Consider the following 27,401-nt stretch of genomic DNA (forward strand, 5'->3'; position numbering starts at 1 on the left):
ACCCAGGTTAAATCCCCGGGTTGGGAAGATCCCCTGGAGAAGGGAAAGGTTACCCACTCCAGTATTCTGGCCTGGAGAATCCCATGGACTGTATAGTCCGTGGGGTCACAAAGAGTCGGACACGACTGAGCGACCTTCACTCACTCACTCCCAGGTGGCTCAGATGGTAAGGAACCTGCCTGCAATGCAGGAGACCCAGGTTAAATCCCCGGGTTGGGAAGATCCCCTGGAGGAGAGCAGGGCAACACCCTCCAGTATTCTCATCTGGAGGATTCCATGGATGGAGGAGCCTGGCCGGTTGTAGTCGGTGGGGTTGCGAAGAGTTGAATTCGACTGGGCGACTAACACTTTCACTTTTCTTTCTTTACTATTGCTCAGATAGAAATGTTTCAGTAAAGGCAGTCCCCATGCTTTCAAAGTTATGTTACTGTTTAACAGTGTCAACGCCCCCTTCACCCCCATCCCTACCACACTTCTTTGGTTTTCTGTCCACCTCCTTGGAGCTCTCCTGGTTTTGATGAAAAGGACTGATGCTCACTACCTCCAGGGCCCCTCTGCACTCCCCGATCTGTAAGTGCCCTTTTATGGGACACACTCTGGGCCCCTAGAAGCCATTTGAATCAGCTCTGATGTCTATACTTTTCTACATTGGCTTTCTCTTTTCAGGGCTCCTTGTAAAAACTCTGACTCATTTTCTTGTATCTTTCTTTCCAAACTCTTTTCTCTCTTTTTCTAATTATCTCCTGGAGGGATAGCTTGGGCATAGAACAAAATTTCCCATGTTATGGTATTTCTAAGAGAAAGACAAAATAGAACTGTGTATTCTGTTCTGGATTTTTGTTTAAGGGGAACAGGCAGTTGGCTAAGGGTTAAGGATCACTGCAAAACCAAAGGTGTGTAGATAGTCAGTCAGATATGGTCTTTATCATACCAACAGCCACTTATGCTTTGTGGTAGAGGGTTCAAGCTCCATACAGGGAATATTTAGTAGAACAGGCAACAAAAGACACATTTGTTGAGACTTCGCAACTTTGTGAACCAGCACAGTTGGTCACAAAAGGAAATTAAACTCTTGAGGGAGCCTACTCTCTCTGTCTTGAGAGAGAAGTGGTTCAAAACGTTTTGACAACAGCTGAAGATTCCTGGATCGTTTGTTCTTGCTAAAGACATTGAGGTTTACCTCTGAACAGCCTCATTTTCCTTAGCAGATCATGTCTGTTGGCAGTTATTCTGAATATCCAAGTATTTACTAATATTTCCTAAAATAGTATTTAAATGCTAAGATGTATAAACCAAAGGTCTTTTTATTTTCTTCAAGTGAGTTTTTTTTTTTAAATATGCAAACTTTCTGGTGAAAAAGAAATAAATATTTTGTGACAGTCTCTTCTTTTCCTTCATTTATTAGGATAAGTAAAAATTCAATAGGTAAATACTTTAGAGATCTGTTTCAAATTCCAATTTTAACATTCACTCGTATCCCTCAAACTTGTTGAAAGTGGCGTTGTTAGACTCAGGATTTCCATCTCTTAAGTTATTCTTGCTGCCTTTTCTCTATGTGTGCCATTCCTTGTGTTGGAGTTATTTGCAGAAGCCAAAGCCAAGGTTGGAAACATTGGTCAAATAAGTGCTTTTGAGCAAGAAATAATTTATTGAAATACAACATAGTAGTTTAAGTTCTGGAAGCCAAGTGTAGTGACCTTAATGGCTTTGGAGAAAGTATTCCTTTTTATAGCCTCATACCATTTGAAAGCAGTGGCTTATTCAGCCAGTCATGCAAAAGAACCTTTTTGTGGTTGGCATAAGAGAATGAGAAATGGAGGCTTTATACAGGCTTCTCTTGGCTCTTCCATGCCTCCTTTCCGCTCCTACTTTTTCCTTCCCTTATATGAAACTGTGCTCTGCCTTGAGGATGCCAGATGGGCTGCAGCACACGACTTGAAGAGCTGTCTAGCCTTCCTGCTCTCTTTGCCCTCTGCCAAAGCCTGGAGAACACACACCTCAAATGCAGCAAGCAGATGGGACTAACCTGCTGAGGGTGCAGACTCCAGAACCTCCCTTTTCCTTCATTTTTCAGTGTTTTAATTCTTGCTAACAGGAAGTGTTCCCCTTCGTCTCTGAGGTGGTTTTAAGCTATTTCTTGTTTTGTTGACACAGTGCAGTAAGCAGAAATATAGTAACAAGGAACCCATTGTATTTTAAATACATATTGAAATGTCTGATTCTAGACTTTAGACCTGTACAAGGAAATTGTGTTCAGGTGTACCTAGGTGCCGTTCCTACAGCAGCCCTGGGGATTGAGTAAGCTTCCTGTTCTTAGGCATTTGCCTCTGTTTACGACTATAAAATGTGCTAACCACAGCCCCAGGTTAAATGTTTGTCCTGAAGTTTCGCCTTTGCCTCCACCCTAGAGCAGGATTATTTAACTCCTTCCTGTAGATTCTTGCTTAAAGATGACTTCACTCAAATCTCTGATTGCTAGGACTTTCTTCTAATGTACTTGTAAACATCAAGCAAAGTTCCAAGATGTCACTTTTTTGAATACTCATTTAAATAGCCTGTTAATATTATTTTATGCAAACTTTTTGAAATTGTATAAAACAGACACCAAGTTTGGTGACAACATGGTAAAGGGAGAAATCAAAAGGTATATTTTAAAATAATCTGAAGGCATGTAGTAAAGGAGCTTTATTAAAGGAAAGAGTTATGAAATTATTTTGAAGAAACTTCTTTTTTTCTTTCTCATGGTTTTCCTAGAGTAAGAGACTACGCTCCCAAATCTAGAAACTTTGTTGTTGATGTTGACGAAGAAATATGCTGTTGACTTTGTGATCTATTTATTTATTTAGAATGAGATCTCTAATATGGTTTAGAAAATATATGTTTTAGAGAGTATAATGTTAAGCTGTTAGATACAGCTTCTGCTTTGCTTTCAGACCAGCCACTGTTAGAAGAAACTGTAAGTTCCACTATCTTTTGAAAATATTAAATGAAATGTGGTTTTTTATGGTTTTTAAAAACCTCTCACTTGAGTAGGTAATCTGTGCAGACTCCTACTACAGAGTAATAATTATTAAAACCTACGGGAATCAGTTTCTAGGTGTGTAAATCTTTGGGGTATATACGGAAGCTAGAGATGAAGAAGCAGATAATTACCACTGTTGTTCAGTTAGGCTGTTAGAGTTAACCTTTCTGATACAGCCCCCAGGGTGTTTCTGCTAAACCTGCGACTTTTGTTTGACCATTAAACAGGGAGCAGGTGGTACCAGTTAGCGCGGAATAATTCTCTGACCAAACACCTCTTGGACAGGGTTGCTTGGAAATTAATAGAATCACAGTTCAGGTTGTTAAAGGTACAAACGTCTGTTTAAATTATCAGGAAAGTCTTTTGCTTGCCTGCTGCAGTGGATGTAAGCATTTTACCAGAAATACCAGACTTCCACCCTCTTTACTTCTTCTCCAGGGTCGTGGGTTTATCATGCTGGCTGTAAATACATAGAGGGGTGGGAGGTAGAAGTTTCCTGCCTTGGTCTTTCTTCTAAACCCTGCAAACATGCAGGCAAAGGAGGGAGGAACCACCTGGAAAGCCCACCCCTCCTCACCCTCCAGAAATTCTCTCAACTCCTAGATGTGTCAGGAATGGAGGCGGGGAAAGGGGCTTGGGGCAGACATCATCCAGTATCTGGGAGAAACCTGTGTTCCCCCACTCTACCCCTTAACTCTGAGAACCTCTGCTTTAGAGTATGTCCCCAAGAAACGTAAAGGATTATTTAAAATGTTCCCTAGCTTCGGACCTTGTTTTATAGCCCTCTTCTATCTTCAGGGTCTCATCTGTCTGTCTGTCTGATTACTTATCTAATCTGTCCATCTACTTGCTCATTCCGTTATTTATGCATTTGTTCGTTCATTTGCCTTGTTACCACATGTTCTACATGGTACCAGGGATTGTTAAAATTGTCTTTCCCTGGGACTCCACCTCTCTTTAAGATTCCTCCCCTGAAATTGGAGCTAATCTTTGGAATTCTCCAGATGAACAAGGACTAGAAGACAAGACTGAAAACATCCTATGGAACACTCTGCACAGCAGATTTTAGCGAAGGTACTTTATCAAACTTGGTGACATCAGAAACAGTCACTGCTGGCCGAGTGCGGCGCCGCCCTGTGGACAGACCCCAGATGATCACTTCTTGTGAAATACTCCGAGTCCAAATTGTTTTCAAATTTGCACAGCTAATATTTGCTCTGTGTCAATAAATATTCATTTCAACAAGTATTAAACTACCTCGCCAGTTAAAGTGACCGATTTTTTTTAAACAGTGAGAAAGAAAACAGACCCTCACTTTTTCCCCTTGAGATCCAACTCATAGTAAATTTTGATGAGTTCTGTTAGAAAACCCATCTGTTTTTTGTCACTTCATCTTATTTACTTACAAGTTTATTTTTGGAGCACAATTTACACAGATTTTGTTAAACAGTTTTCATTTTATTTGCTGGTTCTTGATCCTGTCTGTAGAAAACTTTAAAATGTATGTTATTTCATACTAAGGAAGTGCTCAGCTGGTAAATAACAACACTTTAAAGGGATAAGTGAGCCTGGAATATATAATAACAGAACATGGGTTAGTCTTTGGTTTCTAATTCTTTAGAAACTATGTGTCTTGATGGGCTATAGCTTTTTTTTTTTTAAAGTAAAGCTTAATTGAGTTATGACTTTCATCCTATAAAATTTATGTGTTTTAAGCATATAATTCAATGATTTTTAGTAAATTTACAGAATTGTGCAACCACCATCATGATATAATTTTAGAACATTTCCATCACCCCAAAAAGAAAATGGCAGCCTATTTGCAGTCTCTCTCCATTCCCACCAGCAACCACTATTGATAGGCTGAGTCTTCCTCTTATAATAACTAGTTACAGAACTAAAGTAACTAGTCTATCTTAGTGTGGGATAGCAAATTAGTACCAGAAATCAAAATGTTTATTCTCTACCCAAGTATCACACTCCCCGAGTTCAGAATTACAGTCATCACAGTAGCTGCTTTTTCAGTTCTTGTCTTTTAAATTAAGTCTTTTTTCCCAGTCCATTCTCAGAATAGTGTCACAAAGCTACCTTCCAGGCCTGCCTCTTTCCCTGATTTAAATCTGTCACACTTACACAGATCTGGGACCTGTAAGGGTCTGGCAAGGATGTTTTTCCATGTAACTTTTGTCGGGGAAGTATTTCACAAATATACATGATCTTTTTTTTTTTTAATTAAATAGTGGGTCTTCTTTTCAGTTTTCAAGAACTTGTTAGTGAAACTATTTAGCAAATTTTATGGGCATTTCTGGAATAGAATGCCATGACTCATAAGGCACCCTTGTTTCTGTAATCATACCAACTAACACCTATCCATTTTAGGCAGGAGGATTTTTACAAGTAAATTAAGCTCTAAGAAAGTTAGTAAGGAAAAGCTAAGATGTCTTGGTCTCTGAAAAAACTTTTATAGGCGTAAAATTTCTTAGCTAAACTGGGATCCTGTTAACATAGCAATATATCTATATTATAAATTTAATATAATGGTGTGTTACAGTAATTATAATTAAAAGGGAAATATGGGTAACAGGGAAATACTTTACCGGCTCCTCCCCTTTCCCCTCAAGAGAGGTGATTTATATATTAAATTTTTTTCTAAGTTTATATTAGTTTTTTCAAAATTATAAAGATTTTAAAATGCCTATATTATCTGGAGACTTTTCTATGTGTTTATGCATCTCTCCTTTTCTTTAAAAGAACTTGTAGTTGATGGTCTCGATCTTTTTCACTGACTATATTGTTGACCTCTATGACAGAACAGGGACTCCTGCGATCAAATTCCTGGTTCAGATCTGAGCTCTGCCGCTTCCTACCTGTCTGGCCTTGAGCATTTCCCATGATCTCAATTTCTTCTCTTTAAAATATTTCCTGGGATTTCCCTGGTGGTGCCGTGGTTGAGAAAACCGCCTTGCAATGCAGGGTAGGTTCGGTAGGTTCGCTCTCTGGTCGGGGAACTAAGATCCCACGTGGCCTGGAGCAACTAAGCCCGGATGCTGCCTGTGCTCACTGGAGCCGCTGGCCGCAGCCCCTGAGCCCGCCTGCCCTCACTGGAGAGTCCGTGTGCGGTGCTGAGAGATCCCGAGTGATGCAAGGGAGAGCTGTGTGCCCCGGCTCAGGCCCGACACAGCTAAATAAATAAACATTTGAAAGTATTTCCTAATGTTGTCCTAAGGGTTAATTATATAATAGACAAAGCAGAGTACCTGACACATATTTGGGAACTATTATGTTGTGTCCACTTTATTCTACAACTTGGCTTTTTCATGGCTTTATTGTGACAGTTGGGTTTCTTTTTCTTTTTTTGATTTTATCGATTGATTGATTTCCATGCCAGGTTTTGGTTGCTGCACGGGCTACTCTCTAATTGTTGTGTTTGGGCTTCTCACTGTTGTGGAATGCAGGCTCTAGGGTGCATAGGCTTCAGTAGTTGCCCATGTGAGCTCAGTAGTTGCAGCTCCCAGGCTCCAGAGTACAAGCTCAGTAATTGTGGGGCAGGGCCTTAGTTGCTCTGCAGCATGTAGGATTTTCCAGGATCAGGGATCGAACCTGTGTCTCCTATATTGGAAGGCAGCCTCTTTACCCTGAACCACCAGGAAAGCCCCTGGGTTTTCTTTTTTAAGGGCTGGTAAAGCTTTAGTAGTCATCAGTAGAGTCATTGAGTCATTTAGTCATTAGAGTCACATAGTCATTTAGTAGGGTCATCAGCTCTTTTGTTTCCATTGGTCATTCAACTCTGTTTCAGGACCTTGTTTTTCTTAAGCCTTTAAAAAGCAACGTCTAAATCTCATTCATAATTGCAGTTGTGGATGTTAGCAACACATTCTCTTTGGTCAGTGTTTAACATCGATCGTCAACAGATTACATCTTTTTAAACATTGAAACCCACATATAGACTTCAGTAAGTTTCCTTAATTTTTAAACTATATTTACACATTTAATACATCTTATCTTTTTAACCACTCCAAATGTACAACCAGGTCAACATACAACTTTAACAAGCAAAGTGCTTCTTAGCCTGTTGACTGGAGCTCATGTCTGCGCTTAGTCTCCTCTGTGGGAATGCTGGCCACAAGCCTCAGATCAGAACTGGGGGTGAGTCATGAGCCTCACACTTGCACCTTTCTTCAAGCCTTGAGCCTCTGTCACATTACTCCTTTTCCATTTTTGGTAGACCATAACCTCTGATAGCAATTACTGAGGCAAGAATACTGGAGTGGGTTGCCACGCTCTCCCCCAGGGGATCTTCCATTCCAGGGATCGAACCCAGGTCTCCCGCATTGCAGGCAGATTCTTTACCATCTGAGCCACTAGGGAACCTCAGTAATTCTGGAGTGGGTAGCCTATCCCTTCTCCAGGGGATCTTCCCAGCCTAGGAATCCGACTGGGGTCTCCTGCATTATAGGCAGATTCTTTACCATCTGAACTACCAGGGAAGCCCTCTACACTTATCCAGATCTAAACCTGCACTTAATTTGATACTGCATCCTTCTTATATGGTATTTATATACTTGTCTCACAGTTTTCTAGTTACTGTATCCAAATACAGTACATTAAGTGTATTATGATGGCTGTAATTTATTTAATTCCCTATTGTTGGATATTAGAGTGCTTCCAATTTCTGCTTATAAATGTATTGAAAGCATACTTGTAGAAATATTTTATGTACATCCTTATTTCCTTGGGATAAATTCCCAAAATTGCGTAACTGGGTGCCATTGCCTCAATATAAGTTGTGTGATGCACTGTCTACTGGTACAAAGCTTCTGCTGCTCCCATTTTTACTCCTTGATGAACCGTAGGAGCATTTTGTCAAATTACAGTAAAAATACTATTGGGATTATTAAGAGAAAGTGATTAATGTATATTAACATGGTAAGATCAAACCCTTTATGGTGTAACAGAAGTAAAATAAAACATAAGCAAAATTATGTATTTTCTTGTAATTTGACAGAAAGATCCTAAAGTTCCCTTAGGGATGAAAAGTATAGGATTTTTTTTCCCACTAGACATTAGAACACATATTACACAGCTAAAATTGTGATATTGGCATTGAAAGAGCATAGCTGTATATATATATATATATACTTTCGTTCCTACTGTTGAGTGCTTTCTCTCCCCCAAATAAAGTGGATACTGAATTTTATCAATGCCTTTTAAACATCACTCAAGGTGATCATATCTTTTTGGTTTACATTTCTTTGTATTTAGTAAAATACAAATTATAGTCATTTCCTAATTTGCAAGCTTGTATTTCTGTAGTAAATCATTCTTTGTTCTTAAAGAGAAAAAGAAAAAAAAAAAAAGCCCTAGCAAAGCAGTGTTACTGTATTAACAGTTTCTGAATTTTGCACTTGTCTTCAAAAGCAAGATTAGTCTATAGGGATCTTAAACTTTTAAAATATTATCTAGACTAACTTCCAGTATTTTGCAACGTAAGAAGACCTGGGAAGCTTTTCATCTGCTTGTGCTCTGGCAGAACATACCCTAAACAAATGACCTAATGGGGTTGCCAGCCTCAGAAGGAACTGCTGTGGCTTTTGCCATTTTCCAGATACTTGCTTGTAGGAAAGTCTCACCGTGGGAATGAGTATGTTGTAATGATCATCGTGATGATGAACGTTGCGTCCCAAGATTGGTTGACACATGATGATGTGCTTGGTATGTTTAATCTTCTTAATGAAACCCCAAGGAAAACATCAATCCTGCCACTAATGACAATAAATGGGCTTTGTGCTCACAGAGTGCTCTTCCTCCCAGGAGCACAAAGCTCTTTATGATTAATTATTTCAGTCATTCTAACACTTGTCCCAGTAGGTAGATAGCTGAATGCTTCCTCTTTAAAATTAAAAAAAAGGCAACTATTTTCTTCTGTTCTACATTCCATGTTCCAGAATTAGGTAGCTACCTTTTAAAGACCATCTGTATGTCTACTAGAGTGGACCTGGGTTTCAAAATTACAAGCTGCTTTCACCCACAAACACCAAACTCAGAGCAGTTGTGGAGTAGTGAAGTTGGATGGAATTTGGATGATAGTTTGGCAAGATGCTATGAGCGGTGCAGCCTGAAGCTGGCAGAAAGAAACAAGTGATGGCTGACTTAGTGCTTTGGTACCTCCATTAGAAGTAGCTGCCTATGGTGTTGATGGTTTGTTTTGGAAAATACCTTACTGAGTCACCTCTTCGTTAGACCTACCCTTCCCACAATACTGAGCCAGGGCGCTGCAGAGAGTCTCTGTCAGACCTATTTTACAGAGAGGGGTCCAGGTCCTTTCTCACTCTGCTCTGATGCCTGAGTATCTGGAGGCTTTTCCCAGGGCCAGGAGAAAGGTGAGGGGCCCGAAACTTTAGCTAATAGCTCTTAGCGGATCTCCATCTCTTAGTGAACCTCCTAGCCCTGCTAGGCTAACTTTCCTCTTGCTTTCACTTCCTCGGAAACGGACAGTGCCTTTCTGTGGACACATCTTTGGGGACACAACTAGAGCTACATTCTGAGCTAGCCATCCACCTCATTCTTCTTCTTCCAATATGTCAGTCCGTCTTCAAAGTTTCATCACTTCGGTTCTGCCTCTTCAGTTAGACTTTGAGCTCTTTGGGTGGCATTCTGGTTGGCATGTATTTTTTTTTGTTTTAACTTCTTTTTATTTGCCCCTACACATCCCTCAGTGTCGGGACATTTAGATGCACAATAAACATTTCTGGTTGATCTGTTTGCCATTCACAACTGTCAACAAATATTGCCTGTCCATACTGTCTGTGCCATTTTAACTTTCTTTCCTTGTCCTTTTGTTAAATAAAGGCTTGGCTGTCATCACTTTGAGTTCTTCCTCCTCCCAGTTTCCACCCCCTGAGGTTACTCTGAAAGGGAGGTCTTTAAAATGCAAAGGATTGTGCTTAAGTTGTGCAGTGTCCTCTGCGTGGGGACTAATTATGAGGTTTGGAAACCTCTTCAGGTGGCTGGGATCTACAGCAGGACGAAAATACTGCTTTCCTAAATTGAGAACAGCTGGGGCTGTATTGCTGGCCCGTATAAAAGAGTTGGTGCTGGTACTCTGTGCTGGGGAGAGGTCTCTGCTCTTTGGAGCCTGTGGAGCTTCAAGCAGAGGGCACCTTTCGTCCCGGATGTCCTGGTGGGTAAGTTCTCTGAGCTGGTCCTCTGGGTGCCTGCTTCTGTTGTCCGATAGAAATTGTGGTGGCTGCGTGGAAATGTTCTCGGTTACTAATTCACCATGTTGGTTGTAGTAAATTATTTTCTTCTTCCAGAAACCAGTAGAATTTGCTCCCTAAATGAGAGATAGCTAGTAAGGCTTTGGTATCTTTTCACTGTGTTATTTTGTAGGCTGTCAGCGTTCCTTCTGTATGGTGTGAATCTCTGACTGTAAAAGGATAAACAGAGTTAGTACCGTTTAAAATATCTTGAATATGTTCTGAAAAGTAGTCACTTAAAGATTCTAGTTTTTTACTATGAAAATAGAAAGTTGGCAGATTCAGAGAGTAACAATTATTCCATACATGTAAGCAACTCATCACAGTTTTTTATTCTTTAAGATTCATAGAGAAGATGCAGTCTTAGGAAGGAATGATATGATCTCTGGGGAGGTTCTGGCTTATTATGACTTCATGGTTAGCAACAAGTGATAGTGTCTGCTGAAGTGTTTGCAATGCTGGGTGCTGACTTTTATTTAAAGAAATTTAAAAGGAATTGTTTATTAGAATGTTCCTATTTATACTGAAATCAGCTCAAAAAGAGAAGAATTCCGAGATGAAACAGTTCAGTGTTTTATAAATAAACTCCATCTCAGCAGCTTTTAACTATGTTCTGATGATATATTTATAAAGCAAATGGCTTTGGTATTTATTTCCTTATTTTGATACTGTTTTTGTTTTGGATGGTTGACAAGTGGACAAGCACGGTTTCTGAACAGAGTTCTGTTTTGTTTTTCCAGGTGGGATAGTAACATCTTTGGGGGAAAGAAAATTGGCTTCCTTTCCTGAAAGTGGTAAACGTATAGCAGACGGTGGCCCAGGAGGAACCCTAGAGAGATGGAGACCGTCTATGTTTTGTACTAGGAAACAAGATAAGTCTGAAGAGTCCATGTTGATCTTGGAAATAGAAGGATTAAAAAAAGTCGAGTTTCCACAAAGAGCAAGAACTTTACCATCTCCTTTTTGACCTGAAGACCAGGGGACAATGGATATCATAGAGACAGCAAAACTCGAGGAACATATGGAAAACCAAACCAATGATCCTGCAAACACTTACACAAGACCTGCTGAGCCTGTTGAAGAAGAGAACAAAAATGGCAACAGTAAAGCTAAGAGCTTATCCAATGGGTTGCGGAAGGGCACCAAAAAGTACCCGGACTATATCCAAATTGCTATGCCCACAGAATCGAGGAACAAATTTCCCCTCGAGTGGTGGAAAACGGGCATTGCTTTCGTGTACGCGCTTTTCAACCTCGTCCTGACAACCGTCATGATCACGGTTGTGCACGAGAGGGTCCCTCCCAAGGAACTCAGCCCTCCACTCCCAGACAAGTTTTTTGATTACATAGATCGGGTGAAATGGGCATTTTCTGTATCAGAAATAAATGGGATTATATTAGTTGGATTATGGATCACCCAGTGGCTGTTTTTGAGATACAAGTAAGTAAGGTCTAACATGTTTTGGGGGGTTTGCCATGAGTTTATTTAAGTGAGTAGATGTGTGATCAAAATGATCTGTCTTGGTTTTATCTGATAAATTCAGTCTTATCCAGGCACTTGATAAAAAAAAGAGAAAGAAAGATCTACAACCTTGAGTAAATCTAGTCATTATTCCATCAGCGTTTATTGAGCAACTGTATGAAAGTGGCAGGTGTGTGTGAAGGTGCAGAAGTGCTGTGGTGAATGACTCAAAGCTTGTACATTTAAGGTGCAGTTCTGATTTCAAGCAACTTGGCACTATGGTATTTGCATGATACATTAAGAGGCTTGGAAAGGAATACATTCACTTCATCATGCTTGTGTTATTCCAGGCTCTTGACAGGTGGGGAAAGTAGTCGGCTGTTACTCAGAATGTGATGACTATATTGGTCTACAGTCAATCACAGCAGGCTTTGAGGTTTGCCTCTCTCCAAGAGTTCTCAGATTTTACATTTCTTTTCCATTTGCCTATTAGCAATTCAACCACAAGAGTTTGCTTAATAAACTGCATTTAGACCTGGGTCCATGCAGTTTGGGTTTTACATACCTGTAGTGAACATGCCTTCTAGTTTCCTCACGCCATCACAAAGGAGCATCTAGTTCACTGGCTTCAGTCTTCCCTTTTTAGAATAGCAGAAATCAGGAAGTGTAGTAAGCCAGGTACTTTTGCTTTGAAGAAACTTAAAAATAGGACATAGCTCTGAAGTGGTTATTTCTGTTTCCCTGTGAATTCAGATTGCTAGCCCATTAAAAAAAGGGAGGGGGGCTCAGTTCCTCTTTTCTTCTCAGCCAGCATTCAGATTTTTTTTTCTCTGCTAAGATTCTAGTAATTAAGTCACGAATATAAATTTGATCAAAACATTGCCCACAAATAGGGCTTTTGAAAGTATAATATATGCTAATGTATTCAATACACTTTGGAGTCAAATAGGATTTCAGTGTTAATGCCACAAGATCATTTTTTGAAGAGGGAATTTTTGCTGTATTATTTTCTCAATTGGTTGTTGCTTTGAGATTTGAAGAGTTCAATCTATCTTTGCTGAAGAGTTCCATGTCAAGTTTGCAATTTTGAAAACTTGTTCCACAAACTGAAGTCATTCCTGAGCATTTTCTTGTGAATAAAATCTCTCTTTCATTATGTATAAGTGAATCACATAGCTGTCAATTGTCTTAGAACTTTTTACAGAAGGTGTTAGTTATGACACGCTTCATGCTGAAAGCTAAAAAACTTTTAGCATTTTCCTTTTCAGTGTCTGGAATTGACACAATAAAGAGAGACTGCTCAGGCCAAAGGTATTTGCTCTCTTTTATTTTAGAGCAAAGTGTTATTCGTATATGTCCGTGAAAATAGAAATTTTCCAGGGTTTGGTAAGCAGCTGGCTTCCAGCCTGAAGTACCGTCTTGGTGTGTTTGAATGTTCACCCAGAGGATTGTTTGCCTCTCCATGGCCATCTTCGGTTTTACCACATCAAAACTTGTAGTCACACAAGCCACCTATGCATTTTAATAGCATCCACTGTTTTGGTCACAGTCCACCAGCAAAAACTTGTTGGGGGAAATTGCATCCTTTTTCAGGTAGATTTGGGTCTCACATTTTAGTAACCGGTGGAGTAGTTTTTATAACTTGTTTTGCACATTCCAACTGAATAAAAATTCTCTTTGTACTCTCTCTCACTTAAGAGCACCTTCAAAGCGATGGGGGAAAAAATAATTGGCAGTGGTTCTCAAACTCAATAAGACTGCAGAGTGCATATTTCACCTCTTAAGTTAATTTTCTGTTCTGAGTACTGCTGAACTGTGAATACTGGAGTGAATATAATCAACTCATCATAATTCCTGCTTATTACTTCACCTTGTCTAACAGAGTGGAGCACAGTTCAGCACTCCTTTTCAGCCTGGGGTTGAATCAGAGGGAGAATAGTTTTTCACTTAACCAGATGGAGACAGTCAGCAATGTTTAGCACCTGTTCCTTTTCAGTATTGGAAAAGGCAATGCTAGAATAGTAAGCCTTTGAAAGCAATGCCTTGCAATAAATAAATGCTTTCATCAACTAGTCAAGGTGGTTTTTCTCTCTATATTTTGACCCCAGAAACCCTGAAATCTTCTTAAAATAGCTCTTGGAGACAGACAGCTAAAATTATATTTGTACATAATTCTTTAAATTAGAAGTCCCAACAGTTACCTGAATTAGACCTTGATCCACAGCAGACTGCAGTCTCAGAGAAAACTTAAAATATGCCACATGCCTGGAACTGTCTGTTTTTCCAGAGATCTTTGATCAGTACTGGTTTGGGAAGTTTGAGAGCTCTGAAAATGGGGGACCTGGAGTAATATATTTTATGTACTAGGAAAGTTACAACTAGTAATTCTAAGGGCTTTGTGGGTCTCACCCATGTCTTAATCCCCAGAGCCCAGAGTTTATAGACCCATCTCTGACTGCATAGCAGGGCCATCTTCAGAACTCTTTTTTTATTTTTTTAAAAAGTATTTATTTGGCTGTCCTGGGTCTTAGTTGTGGCATGCAGGATTTTTAGTTGCAGCATGTGGGATCTAGTTCAGGGATCGAACCCAGGCCCTCTGCATTGGGAGCAAGCAGTCTTAGTCCCTGGACCGTTAGAGAAGTCCTATCTTCAGAGCTTCGCATGCCCATTCAGGAACCCATGAGGCAGTGGTGCAGACAGGCAAAACCTTTCCCTTTGGAGACATTGTGCTCAGAGCCAGCTGCTAGGGACCACTGCCTTAGACTAAGGACTCAGAGGGCAAAGGACAGGACTAATGTTAGTCAAGACAGCTGTCTCCAACAAAACAGACAAAGTGAAAAAGGACTTGTGGATTTTTTTATTTTTTTGCCTCTTTTGATCAAGAATGCATAAAATAAGGGTGAAATTTACAGCTTCACTCTTAAATATCCTGAAATGCACGAGGACCCTTTGACCGTCTTCAAAATATAATTCTCTGAAAATCTGTGTAGTCATAGACAAAATAGTTCATGCCGAAGTTGTCAGAATATTTTTGGATGGTCCCCAAATAACCCTTGCTTATATAACTTAGGTTAAATGAGTTGTCCCATTTCCCTGTGTGCCCAATTATGTAGTATCACCTTAGCTCATTACTAAATTCCTCTGTGACCCTGGCTCGCTTATACCTCTGCTGTATTCCCGAGAGAGGGCTTTATTAATGCAGTGGGTTGACTGACAATGTAGAGAGGTTCATTGAATTCTCTGGCAAAGAGTGCTCTTTTAACGGGTGGTGGTTATTTAACCTTTAAACTACTTTAACTCACCAGAGACGCATCACACCTTTGGGGCCCAGCGCACCTCGATTGATCACAGTATGTGAATCTTTAGTTCAGAAAACTGCAGATATTTTTTTATTCTGTTAAACATTATTTTCTATTGCCTTTAGGATCAAAAAGCCCCAGTAAACCTATTTTTTCCCATCCCTATTTTTCCCTTAGGTCAATAGTGGGGCGCAGATTCTTTTTTATCATTGGAACTTTATACCTGTATCGCTGTATCACGATGTATGTTACTACCCTCCCGGTGCCTGGAATGCATTTCCAGTGTGCTCCAAAGGTAAGCCCCTCCGAATTACGCTTTAGAAGACGTTAAGCAGTGACTGAGCACCTACTCTCTGTTGTTCATTCTCCTACACACGTTCATATGTGTCAACTGAAATCTACAACATTTTCTGCTTTGCTTTAGATTTTGGGGGGAGAAATGAAAATGTAGTCATAAAATGTATGTCTTTGTGCATAAAACTTTTATTTTCTCCTATCCGGAACTTACTGCCGGATTTTGGACTCTGCTTTTTTTGCCTTCTCATTTTCTCATTCATCCGTTCATTTTGAAAGTATTAAGTTCCTATTGTATCCCAGGCACTGTATAATAGCAGTGACCAAAATGAAGTTCTCCTCCTCTGAGAATGTATATTCTTATGGAAGGATGGCAATAAATAAATAAAGTTATAACTTGTTATATGTTGGTAGGTCAAGTCAGTTGGAGAACAATAAAGCTGAGTAAGGGTGAAAGGGACTATGAGGGTAGGTACTATTTTATATAGGCTTCCCCCAGGGCTCAGTGGTTTAGAATCTGCCTGCTAATGCAGGAGATGCAGGTTCCATCCCTGGGTTGGGAAGATCCCGGGAAGAAGGAAATGGGTACTCACTCCAGCATTCTTGCCTGGGAAATCCCATGGACAGAGGAGCCTGGTGGGCTACAGTCCATAAGATCACAAAGAGTCAGACATGACTGAGCAACTAAAAGACAACAACACTATTTTATAGAGTGGCCAGGAAAACTTCTTCAATAAGAAAGCTTTTAGACAACCAGGATTAGGGAGTGAGCCATGTGGATGGGGTGAGAACTCCAGGACAAGGAAATAACAGTCATGGTGCATTCCAGAAAAGCAGGAAGACCTGTGTGGCTGAACAGAGTTGTGAAAAGTTGAGATGACGCAGCCACAGATTTCACAGGACCTTTAGCCCGTTGAACCTTGGTGGTGACTGTGGAAGTGAGAAGTCATTCCATTTGGGATGTATTTTGAAGGCAGAGCAAACAGTATATGCTAATAAGTTGGACATGGGTTTAAGAGAAAGAAATCAAGGGTGAACTCAAAGTTTTTATAACTAGAAAGATAGACTGGCCTTTTGAACAACAGATTGTTGTTGTTGTTCATTCACTAAGTCATATCTACCTCTTTGTGACCCCATGGACTACAGCACACCAGGCTTCCCTGTCCTTCACCATCTCCCAGAGCTTGCTCAAACTCATGTCCATCGAGTTAGTGATGCCATCCAACCATCTCATCCTCCGTCACCCACTTCTCCTCCTACCTTCAGTCTTTTCCAGCATCTGTGTCTTTTCCAACAAGTCAGCTCTTCACATCAAGTGGCCAAAGTATTGGAGCTTCAGCTTCAGCATCAGTCCTTCCAATGAATATTCAGAGTTGATTTCCTTTAGGATTGACTGGTTTGATCTGTTTACAGTCCAAAAGAATCTCAAGAGTCTTCTCCAACACCACAGTTCAAAAGCATCATTTCTTTCCTACTCAGCCTTCTTTATGACCCAACTCTCACATCTTTATCTGACTACTAGAAAAACCATAGTTTTGACTATACAGACCTTTGTCGACAAAGTGATGTCTCTGCTTTTTAACACACTGTCTAGATTTGTAACAACTTTCCTTCCAAGGAGCAAGTGTGTTTTAATTTCATTGCCATAGTCACTGTGTGCAGTAATTTTGGAGCCCAAGAAAGTAAAATGTCACTGCTTCCACTTTTTCTGCTTCTATTTGCCATGAAGTGGTGGGACCAGATGCCATGATCTTAGTTTTTTGAATGTTGAGTTTTAAGGCAGTTTTTTCATTCTCCTCTTTCACCCTCATCAAGAGGGTCTTTAATCCCGCTTCACTTTCTTCCATTAGAGTGTTATCATCTACGTATCTGAGGTTGTTGGTATTTTTCCCAGCAGCCTTGATTCTAGCTTGTGATTCATCCAGCCTGGCATTTTACATAATGTGCTTTGCATATAAGTTAAGTAAGCAGGGTGACAATATACAGCCTGACCTACTCCTTTCCCAATTTTGAAGCTGTCCATTGTTTTATGTCTGGTTCTAACTGTTGCTTCTTGACCAGCATACAGGTTTCTCAGGAAACAGATAAGATAAGTAAGGTGGTCTGGTATTTCCATATCTTTAACAATTTTCCACAGTTTGTTTTGATCCACACAGTCAAAAGCTTTATCATTGTCAATGAAGCAGAAGTAGATGTTTTTCTGGAATTCCCTTGCTTTCTCTGTGATCCAGCAAATGTTGGCAATTTGATCTCTGGTTCCTCTGCCTTTTCCTTCTAAACCCAGCTTGTATTTCTGGAAGTTCTTGGTTCACGTACTGCTGAAGCCTAGCTTGGAGGATTTGAACCATTGCATTGCTGGTGTGTGGAATGAGTGCAGTTGTGCGGTCGTTGGAACACCCCTTGCCATCACCTTTCTTCGAGATTGGCCTGAAAACGGACCTTTCCCAGTCCTGTGCCCCTGCTCGGTTTTCCAGATTTGCTACATACTGAGTGCAGCATTTTAACAGCATCATCTTTTAGTATTTTAAATAGCCCAGATGGAATTCCGTCATGTCCACTAGCTTTGTTGGTAGTAATGCTTCCTAAGGCCCCCTTGACTTCACGCTCCAGGATGTTTGGCTCTAGGTTAGTGAATCACACCATTGTGGTTATCTGGGTCATTAAGATGTTTTTTGTATAGTCCTTCTGTGTATTCTTGCCACTTTTTCTTAATCTCTTCTGCTTCTGTTAGGTCTTTACCATTTCTGTCCTTTATTGTGCCTACCCTTGCATTAAATATTCCTTTGTTATCTCCAGTTTTCGTGAAGAGATCTCTAGCCTTTGCCATTCTGTTGTTTTCCTCTATTTCCTTGCATTGTTCATTGAAGAAAGCCTTCTCTCTCCTTGCTATTCTCTGGAACTTTGCATTCAGTTGGGTATGTCTTTCCCTTTCTCCCTTACCTTTTGGTTCTCTTCTTTCCTCAGCTATTTTTAAATTCTCCTCAGACAACCACTTTGCCTTCTTACGTTTCTTTTTCTCTGGGATAGTTTTGGTCACCACCTCCTATACAGTGTTACAAACTTCAGTCATTCTGTCTACCAGATCTAATCCCTTGAATCTATTTGTCACCTCCACTGGATAATCACAAGGGATTTGATTTAGGTCCTACCTGAATGGCCTAGTGGTTTTCCCTACTTTCTTCCATTTAAGTCTGAATTTTGCAATAAGGAACTGATGTTCTGAGCCACAGTTAGCTCCAGGTCTTGTTTTTGCTGACTGTGTAGTGTTTCTCCATCTTTGGCCACAAAGAATATAATCAGTCTGATATCTATATTTATCATCTGGTGATGTCCATGTGGAGAGTCGTCTCTTGTGTCGTTGGACAAAAGGTGTTTGTTATGACTAGTGTGTTGTTCTCTTGACAGAACTCTGTTAGCCTTTGCCCTGCTTCATTTCATACTCCAAGGCCAAACTTGCTTGTTACTCCAAGTATCTCTTTACTTTCTACTTTTGCATTTGAATCCCCTGTGATGAAAAGGACATGTATTTTTTTGGTGTTCTAGAAGGTCTTGTAGGTCTTCATAGAATCATTCAACTTTAGCTTCTTTGGCCTCAGTGGTTGGGGCATAGACTTGGATTACTGTTACATTGAATGATTTGCCTTGGAAATGATCAGAGATCATTCTGTTATTTTTGAGATTGTACCCAAGTATTGTAGCTCAGTCGGTAAAGAATCTGCCTGCAGTACAGGAGACCCAGGTTCAATCCCTGGGTTGGGAAGATCCCCTGGAGAAGGAAATGGCAACCCACTCCAGTATCCTTGCCTGGAAAATCCCATGGACGGAGGAGCCTGGTGGGCTGCAGCCCAAGGGGTCGCAAAGAGTCGGGCATGACTGAGTGATTAACACTTACTTACTTACTGCAATTTGGACTCTTCTGTTCACTAAGAGGGCAACTCCCATTTCTTCTGCAGGATTCTTGCCTACAGTAGTAGATATAATGGTCATCTGAGTTAATTCACCCATTTGCTGAGACAGAGTGTGAGAATGGATACTGAGACTGTTGTAAGCAGGATTTATAGTTTCTCCAGGTAGAGTCATTTCTCAAGAGAGCTGTTAATCATCTTAGACTACAGTGTGCCCTGGTTTATAAAAAAGGAAACGTGCAAATCATGTGCTTTGGACAAGGGAGTAAAGCCTAACATTTTTTTACTGAACACTAAGCAGATGTCCAAGGTGGAGGGAAAAAAATAGAGTTGTTCTAAAGAAGCCAACAGTCTCCTTCACCAAATATAGGTGTGGTTTGAGAAGCTCTAATTTTCTAAAGCCATCAAGGCAGAAAGTGTGTATAATTAAAACAGTGTACATATTGAGTTTAAACATTGGCTGATTTCTAGTGAAACTAATTTAAGGCATGGGAGAAGTTCAGAAGCATAATAAACACTTCTAAGGGGTTATTGTGGTAGGCTAAATGAGGAAATGGCTACAGGAGAGAAGGCAAGCCCATCCTAGCAAAAGGTTTGATTTACAGGGATGAATTGCTATGATTACAGAAAGAAGTAAATTAGAGATTCTCTTCTATGGAAAACATACAATTTTCAGAAGCCACAAGAGCAAATGTACTGCTGAATAGCTGAGGTGCAGAGACTCACGAGGAAGGTCTAGGGACATCCTTGCTAATCAGCCCCTGTGTTCAGTTGTCAAGACCCAGAACCTCTTTCTGAAGCATCAGCAGGCTGTGGGTGCCTAGACAGTGGCTCAGTAAAGCAAACACACATCAGTTTGTTTGACTAGAGATGACGTGGTTTGACAGAACAGGAAGCAGAATTGTATTTTAAATGTGGTCCAGCCTCTGGCTTCCAGCGCTCCTTAGATTTGTGGTTATAAAACTGTTAGATAATATACCTGTCTCCTTTGTTGCTGACTCTGTAGAATGCCCTTAGTGACTGAGAGCAATGACAGAACTGTGTGTACTGAAACCACTTGCTCTGGGAGAAAGTCTGACTGGTCACTGATGCCTGATGTCACTTGTTACTCACTGGGTGTGATCCCAGAAGCCGTTGCATTGAAAGGCCTTTGGTAGAATCATTGACTTGAAGTTTTCTGGTTGCCTTCCTTCCTTTTCCATCTTGGGGTTTAAGTCCTTAGGTTATGATTTTCTTCATCCCACCCACCCAGGCTTTGGTTTGCAGGCACAAAATCTGAGTTCTGACCATTGTGTTTAGATGAATGTTGGCCTAGTTATCAGGACTCGCATCAGATGCTTTAGGTTTTCAAATCCCTTTTTCCACAGGAATGTTGGGCTTAAACAGCTGCTTTCCTTTTCCCGAGAAAGCTGCCCTCTCATCCTCGCTGTAGAGGTCCAGAGAACCTCTTCTCTTTTAAATTGAAGGGAATGTATGGATGGGAACGTTTCTGGTTTGGCAGCAGCCAAGTTGATCTCTTTTGTACCTGTTATTTTTGTGGGAGATGATGTGTGGAGGTCACAGTTGGAGGAACCCTTGAGAACACTGAGTTTTGTCTGTTTTGGCTATTATGATCAATGCTTCTCTTTCTGTTTTTTTACATCTTCAACTCTATATCCAGAAATAGCATAGAATGGTATAAAAAATGAGGAAATTAAGAGGAACTAGAGTTTTAAGTGGTGTATGATGGAGGTCCCAACGAAAGAGAACAGATCTAGGGCTTCCCTGGTGACTCAGAAGGTAAATTATCTGCCTGCAATGCAGGAGACCTAGGTTCGATCCCTAGGTCAGGAAGATCTCCTGGAGGAGGGAGTGGCTTCCCACTCTAGTATTCCTGGCTGGAGAATCCCGTGGACAGAGGAGCCTGGCAGGCTACAGTCCATGGGGTCGCAAAGAATCCAACATGACTCAAGTGACTGAGGATGCACACACACAGGAAATAATCCATTAATCTCAACTCGGTTACCCACCCCTTCCCCTGTTTTCTTTCCACCCTCTTTTTAAATTTCCTTTCTTGAAATTCTATTTGGCATTTATGCTAAGCATGTTCTGACATCTAAGATAGCAGTGACAGGACTGAGAGATTAAGAGCTGAGAAAGTACGGGAGGAGCGGAAGAGAGTCCTTCCTCTGTTCTGTGAAATGCTGTTGGAAATCTCCATACCTCAATATGCTGCTGAAAGGAGGGGGGAGAAGAGAACGGGCGGCAGTACTATTTTAGCTCCTGGTTTGGTTATACTTTTGGATTAAGTGTTTTTGTGCTTAGAAAATCCAAGCATTGAGTTGGGGTGGGTGAGTGGATTTAAAAAAAAATTATTATGGTTTTGAAGTGAAGAATAATGTGTTCTTAAAACTGAGAACACAATGGTCGGGTGGAGTGTACATACCTTTTTATTTGATCTCAGTGTTGACAGTTTGTACCAACCGCACAACCAGAAATTCCTGAAGGTCTACCTCAGATCTGATAAAGCGCATGCTAGATTCTATCCTGCACATCAAGGGCTTCCACAGCATTTCATGTGGTTTGCAGTGAGTCCTGCAACTCTGTCAACAGTCCTTCTCTTCCCCGGGTTTGCATCCTTTGAAAAGCGAGAAAGTAGTGAAAGTGTTAGTAATTCAGTTGTGTCCGACTCTTTGCAACCCCATGGACTGTAGCCCACCAGGCTCCTCTGTCCATGGAATTCTCCAGGCAAGAATACTGAAGTGGGTTACCATGCCCTTCACCAGCAGATCTTCCCAAACCAGGGATTGAACCTGTGTCTCTTGTGTCTCCTGCATTGGCAGGCAGGTTCTTTATCACTAGCACTCCTTGGGAATCCCCTGTGGATCCTTTACTGCCTTCTAGATCTATCTTTTCAAGGCAGGGTCACCTGTTACGTAGCATGTTTATTTGAAGGACTGTCAACTCAATGAAACCTGTATGTTCTCTCGGATCTGCCTCCTGGGCTTGGCCTGAGCCAATTTTGGAAGGAGGTTAAGTTTCCTCGAAACCTCCAGTTTCTTACCTTGACCTCTAATCCTATTTCCCATCATCTTGTGCCGCAGAGCCCTACGCTTAACTATCACCCCAGCATAGTGTGTTTGCCTTTTTACAGGGGTCATCTGAGTACCAGAAATCTTTGCAGATCCATAAGATGCTTTTCACTGGAAAATTTTTAGACAAAGATTCCTGCCCCAGTTCCTATGGTACTGAACAGGATGGTTTTCCACCTGCTTTGGAGACTGGACTGTCTTCTCACCCGTCTGTACACATCTTACCTTCTTTCACCATCGCACGTCTACTTGGACTAGACAATGCCTGTCTACACTGCCAAAGACTTGAGCCACCACCACGATTGGCCTGGCTGCGTTTCCGGGGCCAGCTGCCTAGAAGGATCGTCACTGAGTATGAAAGGCAGCATATCACATAGCTGTGCCCGCAGGCCCCAAGTGAATAGTCACTGATGGTCTTTCTGTATTTTTCTTCTCCTGTCTACTCTTACTTCGTTTTATTTCTGAGTCTCATTCTTTGATTTTCTAAACCTATTCACTTGATATTAGGCTGATCCGAAGTCTTCCAGCTGGTGGCCCAGCATTTCAGTATTCCAATTTCTTATGTATTCCCACTCAATCCACTATTCCTTCCTGTATACCTAAGGTTTGGGTTTTGTTGTTGGTTTTTAGTACAATTTTAAAGGTTACACTCCATTTACAGTTATTATGAAATATTGGTTGTATTCCCTGTGTTGTATAATACATCCTTGAGACTTTTTTTTAATTGGAGGATAATTGCTTTACAATGTTGTATTGATTTCTGCCATACAACAATGGGAATCAGACAAAATTATATGTAAACGCCCTCCGTCTTGAACCTCCCTCCCCTCTCTCGTCCCCACCCCTCTAGATCATCACAGAGCACCCGCTGCTCTCCCCATGTTATATAGCAGCTTCCCACTACTTTCTCAATTCACCCTATCCTCTCCTAGCCCCGCTGTGTCCGCAAGTCCGTCAGTAAAACCTGTAACCCTGGGCAATCCAGGGGCAAGAATTCATCACTTGTGCTCCCCTGAAAGATAAAACTCGATGGGTCTCAACCTTTGGATTGATGATGGCTTGTGTCCACAAGTGCGTCTCCGTTTCTTACACCCAGGACTTCGTACCTCTCACTTTCCAACCCGTGTTGCCTCTCCCCACCTCTGTCTTCTCATTGGTAACCACTAGTTTGTTCTGTATATCTGTAAGTCTGCTGCTTTTTTTGTTATATTCACTAGTTTGTTGCATTTTGCAGTAGATTCTACATGTAAGAGATCTCTATCTGATGTCATTTTAATGGGTTATAAACCTTTGACTATTGTATCAAACCCATTGTCTCCTGTGTCATCATTATGGCTTTTCTGGGCTTCTCCACCCTCGCCCAGGGGAGCCCTTCACTCACCCCCTGCCACGGCACACAGGTTATTGCTCTGAGGATGTTTTTCCTGATCAAGCCACTCTTTTAAAGCAACCAGTACATCCCTAATCCATCATTTTCAAACCTATTTAAATTATTTAACATATTGCAGCTCTTTTTAACTGCAGATGTTTGGGTCAGACATTAATACAACTACATGCACCCTCTAGGCTGCCCACTTAACACAAGGTAGGAATACTCTATAGAGTATCAGTAATGTGGAGGGCAGCCGAATCAAATATTAACTATCCGAAACCCCGACTTCCCCTGCAAAGAGGAAAGAGAGGAGCTTTGGTCTTTTCAGTGCGTAACTGTGGTGAAGTCATTGGTTATTAATATTTTTAAAAGCTTTGTCCAAGGACACACCACCACCAAGACGTATTATTAGTAACATACTGAATAATTTAAAATGTGTCACTAAAACTGGCCAATGCAATGAATAAAACCCAGTTTGAGGAGCTTCCCCCTTGGATTCTTTTTGACTTAAGTTAAAAAGGAAAAAAAATCACAACTGATGACCTTTGTAAATGTCACATAAATTAGGCTAAAACTTGATTTATCAACTTGTGAATTTTCTTCCTGATCTTCTTGTGCCTTCAGCTCAACGGAGACTCTCAGGCCAAAGTACAGCGGATTCTGCGGCTGATTTCCGGCGGCGGATTGTCCATAACGGGGTCACACATCTTGTGCGGGGACTTCCTCTTCAGCGGCCACACAGTTGTGCTGACACTTACTTATTTGTTCATCAAAGAATGTAAGTGACAACTCATTCCTGCTTTGTTGATTGTTGCAGCAAGCGGGATCCCTGGGCCCTAAGACTGATGAGCGCTTATTCTATTGAAATTGAGAGCCATGGGAGGAGGGGGGTGTGTGTGTGTGTGTATTAAAAATCATTTCAACCAGTCATGAACACTGAAGGGTTAAATCTTAGCCCTGCCTTCTTGCTAACATTCAGCATGCCTCCAAAATGTCTCCCTCCTTGGTTAGTACTTCTTAAGGTGCACGCGTGCTAAGTCACTTGAGTTGTGTCCGACTTTGCAACCCTATGGACTGTAGCTCGCCAGACTCCTCTGTCTCTGGGGTTTTCCAGGCAAGAATACTGGAGTGGCTTGCCATTTCCTACTCCAGGGGCTCTTCCTAACCTAGGGACCAAACCAGAGTCTCTTATAGTCTCTTGTTTTGGCAGGTGGATTCTTTACCACTAGTGCTACCAAGGTATGAAAGGCTGTTTTAATGTTGGAATTAAGAGGAATTGTTGTTAGTTTATTGCAAAAAGAAATCAATGTGCTCCAGAGCCAAATGGGAAGGAATTTTGAGTGAAATTTCCATTTTACGGATTCATTTCATCATCCCCAATACTTTAGTTAATGTTTTCCTCTTTTTTAACTTTTCCTTGTCCCACTTTATTCTAATTTTGTCACTTCCAGTAGCTTTCTATGCTTTAATAGGCATCTTCATGAAACATTTTGCCAATTCTGACCATTTTCTTCTTAAAAAGAAACATGGAGATGAGAATGTGAAATATCTTTTCATATGTATATGCTTAATTCTCATTATACAAAATTCTTGTGTATTCCAATAACTTTGTGGGGAAGGGGGTCTAGGATAATGCCTTGTTCATTGGAGGGAGGGGTGGGGATTGTATTTGATTTTAGCTGCCAGCACGTCCTCTTGTAGATTTCTGAGGCTTTGTGTATTTGGGCCCATTATCTCAAAATTCTTTTGAAGTAGTGATGCTTTTTCCTCCATTTTTACCAGCTGGTCAGTATTACCCTTCATCTTCAGTTGCAAGATACCCCATCCCCATGCCAGTGTTCTTTTGGGGCCTTATCTCAATTCTGTTCACTCGCAAAGCATATCATAAGGGTCTTTGGGCAGAAAGCAGGAGAAGGAGACCTCCTTTCTGTCCCCTTTATTCAGTTCTCTCCCTTCTTCTTTTAGCCATCATCAATCCAAACAGGTTTAGACCCATCAAGGTTTATCTTCCAGTGGAGCAGAGGAGAATTCTTGCCCCTAGATTGCCTGGGACATATAGGTTTTAATTCTGCTTTGAGGGCATTATGACAAAGAGATGAGAGTCTCTGTAGTAGATGAAGTCTTTTTGTTTTTTGATGGCAATTGTATATCTTCTGAATTGTTTTCTTTCTAACTGCTGCATACAAGCCTTGAGTAGGGTGAACAGTCTATTAAGTGTTGGACCTTTGTCATACTGTCTGTCTTGAAGGCAGAGGGCCTTGGGCACCTTTCCCCTCCTCTTTATATTCTTACACTGTTGGGGAAATGGTGGAAGACAGGGACCTAGCTTTGTCTGTGCACCAATATCTCATTCAACTTCAGTCTTCAGAAATTTCTAATACCTAGTTGTGGGTTCTGGGTGGCGGGCAGAGCAATTTATGCTGTGTGTGGTTCTCACTGTAACTTCTGCTCTAGAAAGGTCCCATCTCTGTGTAAGGCCAGTCACTTTCCAGTTTAGAGGTTCATTTGGGTGGTAGAATCTTCTCTGTAATCTGTGTATCATAAAAACATAGAAGGTGAGGATGATGGCAGGGAGGAGTTACAAGTTAGGAGTGAAGCTACTGTGGGTGGAAAACAAGGTAATGAAGAGAAAATACCCCAGGAAACTGAGGGTCAGTTTGATAACTGAAGACCAAATGACATTACCAATAACAACGAAGGGACAGAATACTTACTCTGTGCTGGGCACTATTCTAAGCCCTTGGTGCAGATTGGCTTATTTAATCCTTGGAACCACCCCAGGAGGGAATGTTTTCCCCCATTTTTTCAGAGGAAATTTAAGCATAAGAAAAGTGAGTGAATTAGCCACAGTCCACAATTAGTAATTGGAGGCTAACTTCAGCAGTTCCACTATCAGTTTCTTGGCTCTGTTTAGAATTTTTGGAAACCCAAGTTGTCTGATCTGGTAGAATTGCTAAGAAATAGCCTGGATGTTGGCTTATTGTTGTTCTTTTACCTCAGAGCAATAGGGCAACTTCTCTACTTTAATAAAGGCAAGTGCAGTACGTAGACACATTTTCTTCCCCAGGTATGGTTTGGGCTTGAGATCTTTAAACTTGTGTAAGTTTACATATACCAAGGAAAGAATTACATTCTGCTTTCTCTAAGCTTTGGTGAGAAACAAAAGGGCAAATCTGTAATACTGGATACGAACCCAACTTTAGGATCCGTTCTGTATGTAAACCAAGTATCCCCTGTTTAAGTCCGCTTCCTATGCAATTAGAGGAAACAGCCACCTTCTAAATTATACCATGTGTTGTTGTTATGAGTAAGCAGTGGTTCCAGAGGTTTCTTTGACCATTTCGCCTCTAGAGTTAGATGCATCATTTGTATATTTTTGCTTTCCTGACTTTTGATTGTTTTGGGCACTCCTTCTTTGACATTCTGTTGTCATGAGTGGATTATCATTGGGACCTAGGTTCCTTCCTTATAAAGTTAGCCTGGAGAAATCCACCTAGCTCTTAGTACCAAATGTCTTACTAGTTGAGAAAACTTCTTCTTTCTTTTTCTTTTTCACCTTGCTACTACACAAAGTCCATTGTCCCTGGTAGTCATTGACAAGCAGGGATCGGATCCCACCACGGACAGTGGAGTTCATTAAGAATTGTGTCATCATCTCTCAGCTCAAGGTTATCCCTGGCGGTAGAATGAGAGAGCAGAGAGGATTGCCATTTCTGTTTGA

General features: G+C 41.0%; 1 protein-coding gene across 4 annotated transcripts in view; it reads left to right on the forward strand.

Moving 5' to 3' along the window:
* SGMS2 (sphingomyelin synthase 2) overlaps positions 1–27,401 on the forward strand; it is a 91,832-nt gene that overhangs the window by 55,680 nt on the left and 8,751 nt on the right. For 2 of the 4 annotated variants that reach the window (XM_043438273.1, XM_043438274.1), the window contains exons 3-5: positions 11,019–11,718; positions 15,216–15,333; positions 24,305–24,458. In XM_043438273.1, coding sequence (XP_043294208.1) covers positions 11,264–11,718; positions 15,216–15,333; positions 24,305–24,458 — 727 coding nt within the window. In that variant the 5' untranslated portion in view covers positions 11,019–11,263. Of the gene's footprint in view, positions 1–9,997; positions 10,207–11,018; positions 11,719–15,215; positions 15,334–24,304; positions 24,459–27,401 lie in introns of those variants that run through there. The other 2 variants (XM_043438272.1, XM_043438275.1) reach the window with 2 other exon arrangements.

This window comes from Cervus canadensis, chromosome 19, assembly GCF_019320065.1.
Source record: "Cervus canadensis isolate Bull #8, Minnesota chromosome 19, ASM1932006v1, whole genome shotgun sequence".
Taxonomy (NCBI): domain Eukaryota; kingdom Metazoa; phylum Chordata; class Mammalia; order Artiodactyla; family Cervidae; genus Cervus; species Cervus canadensis.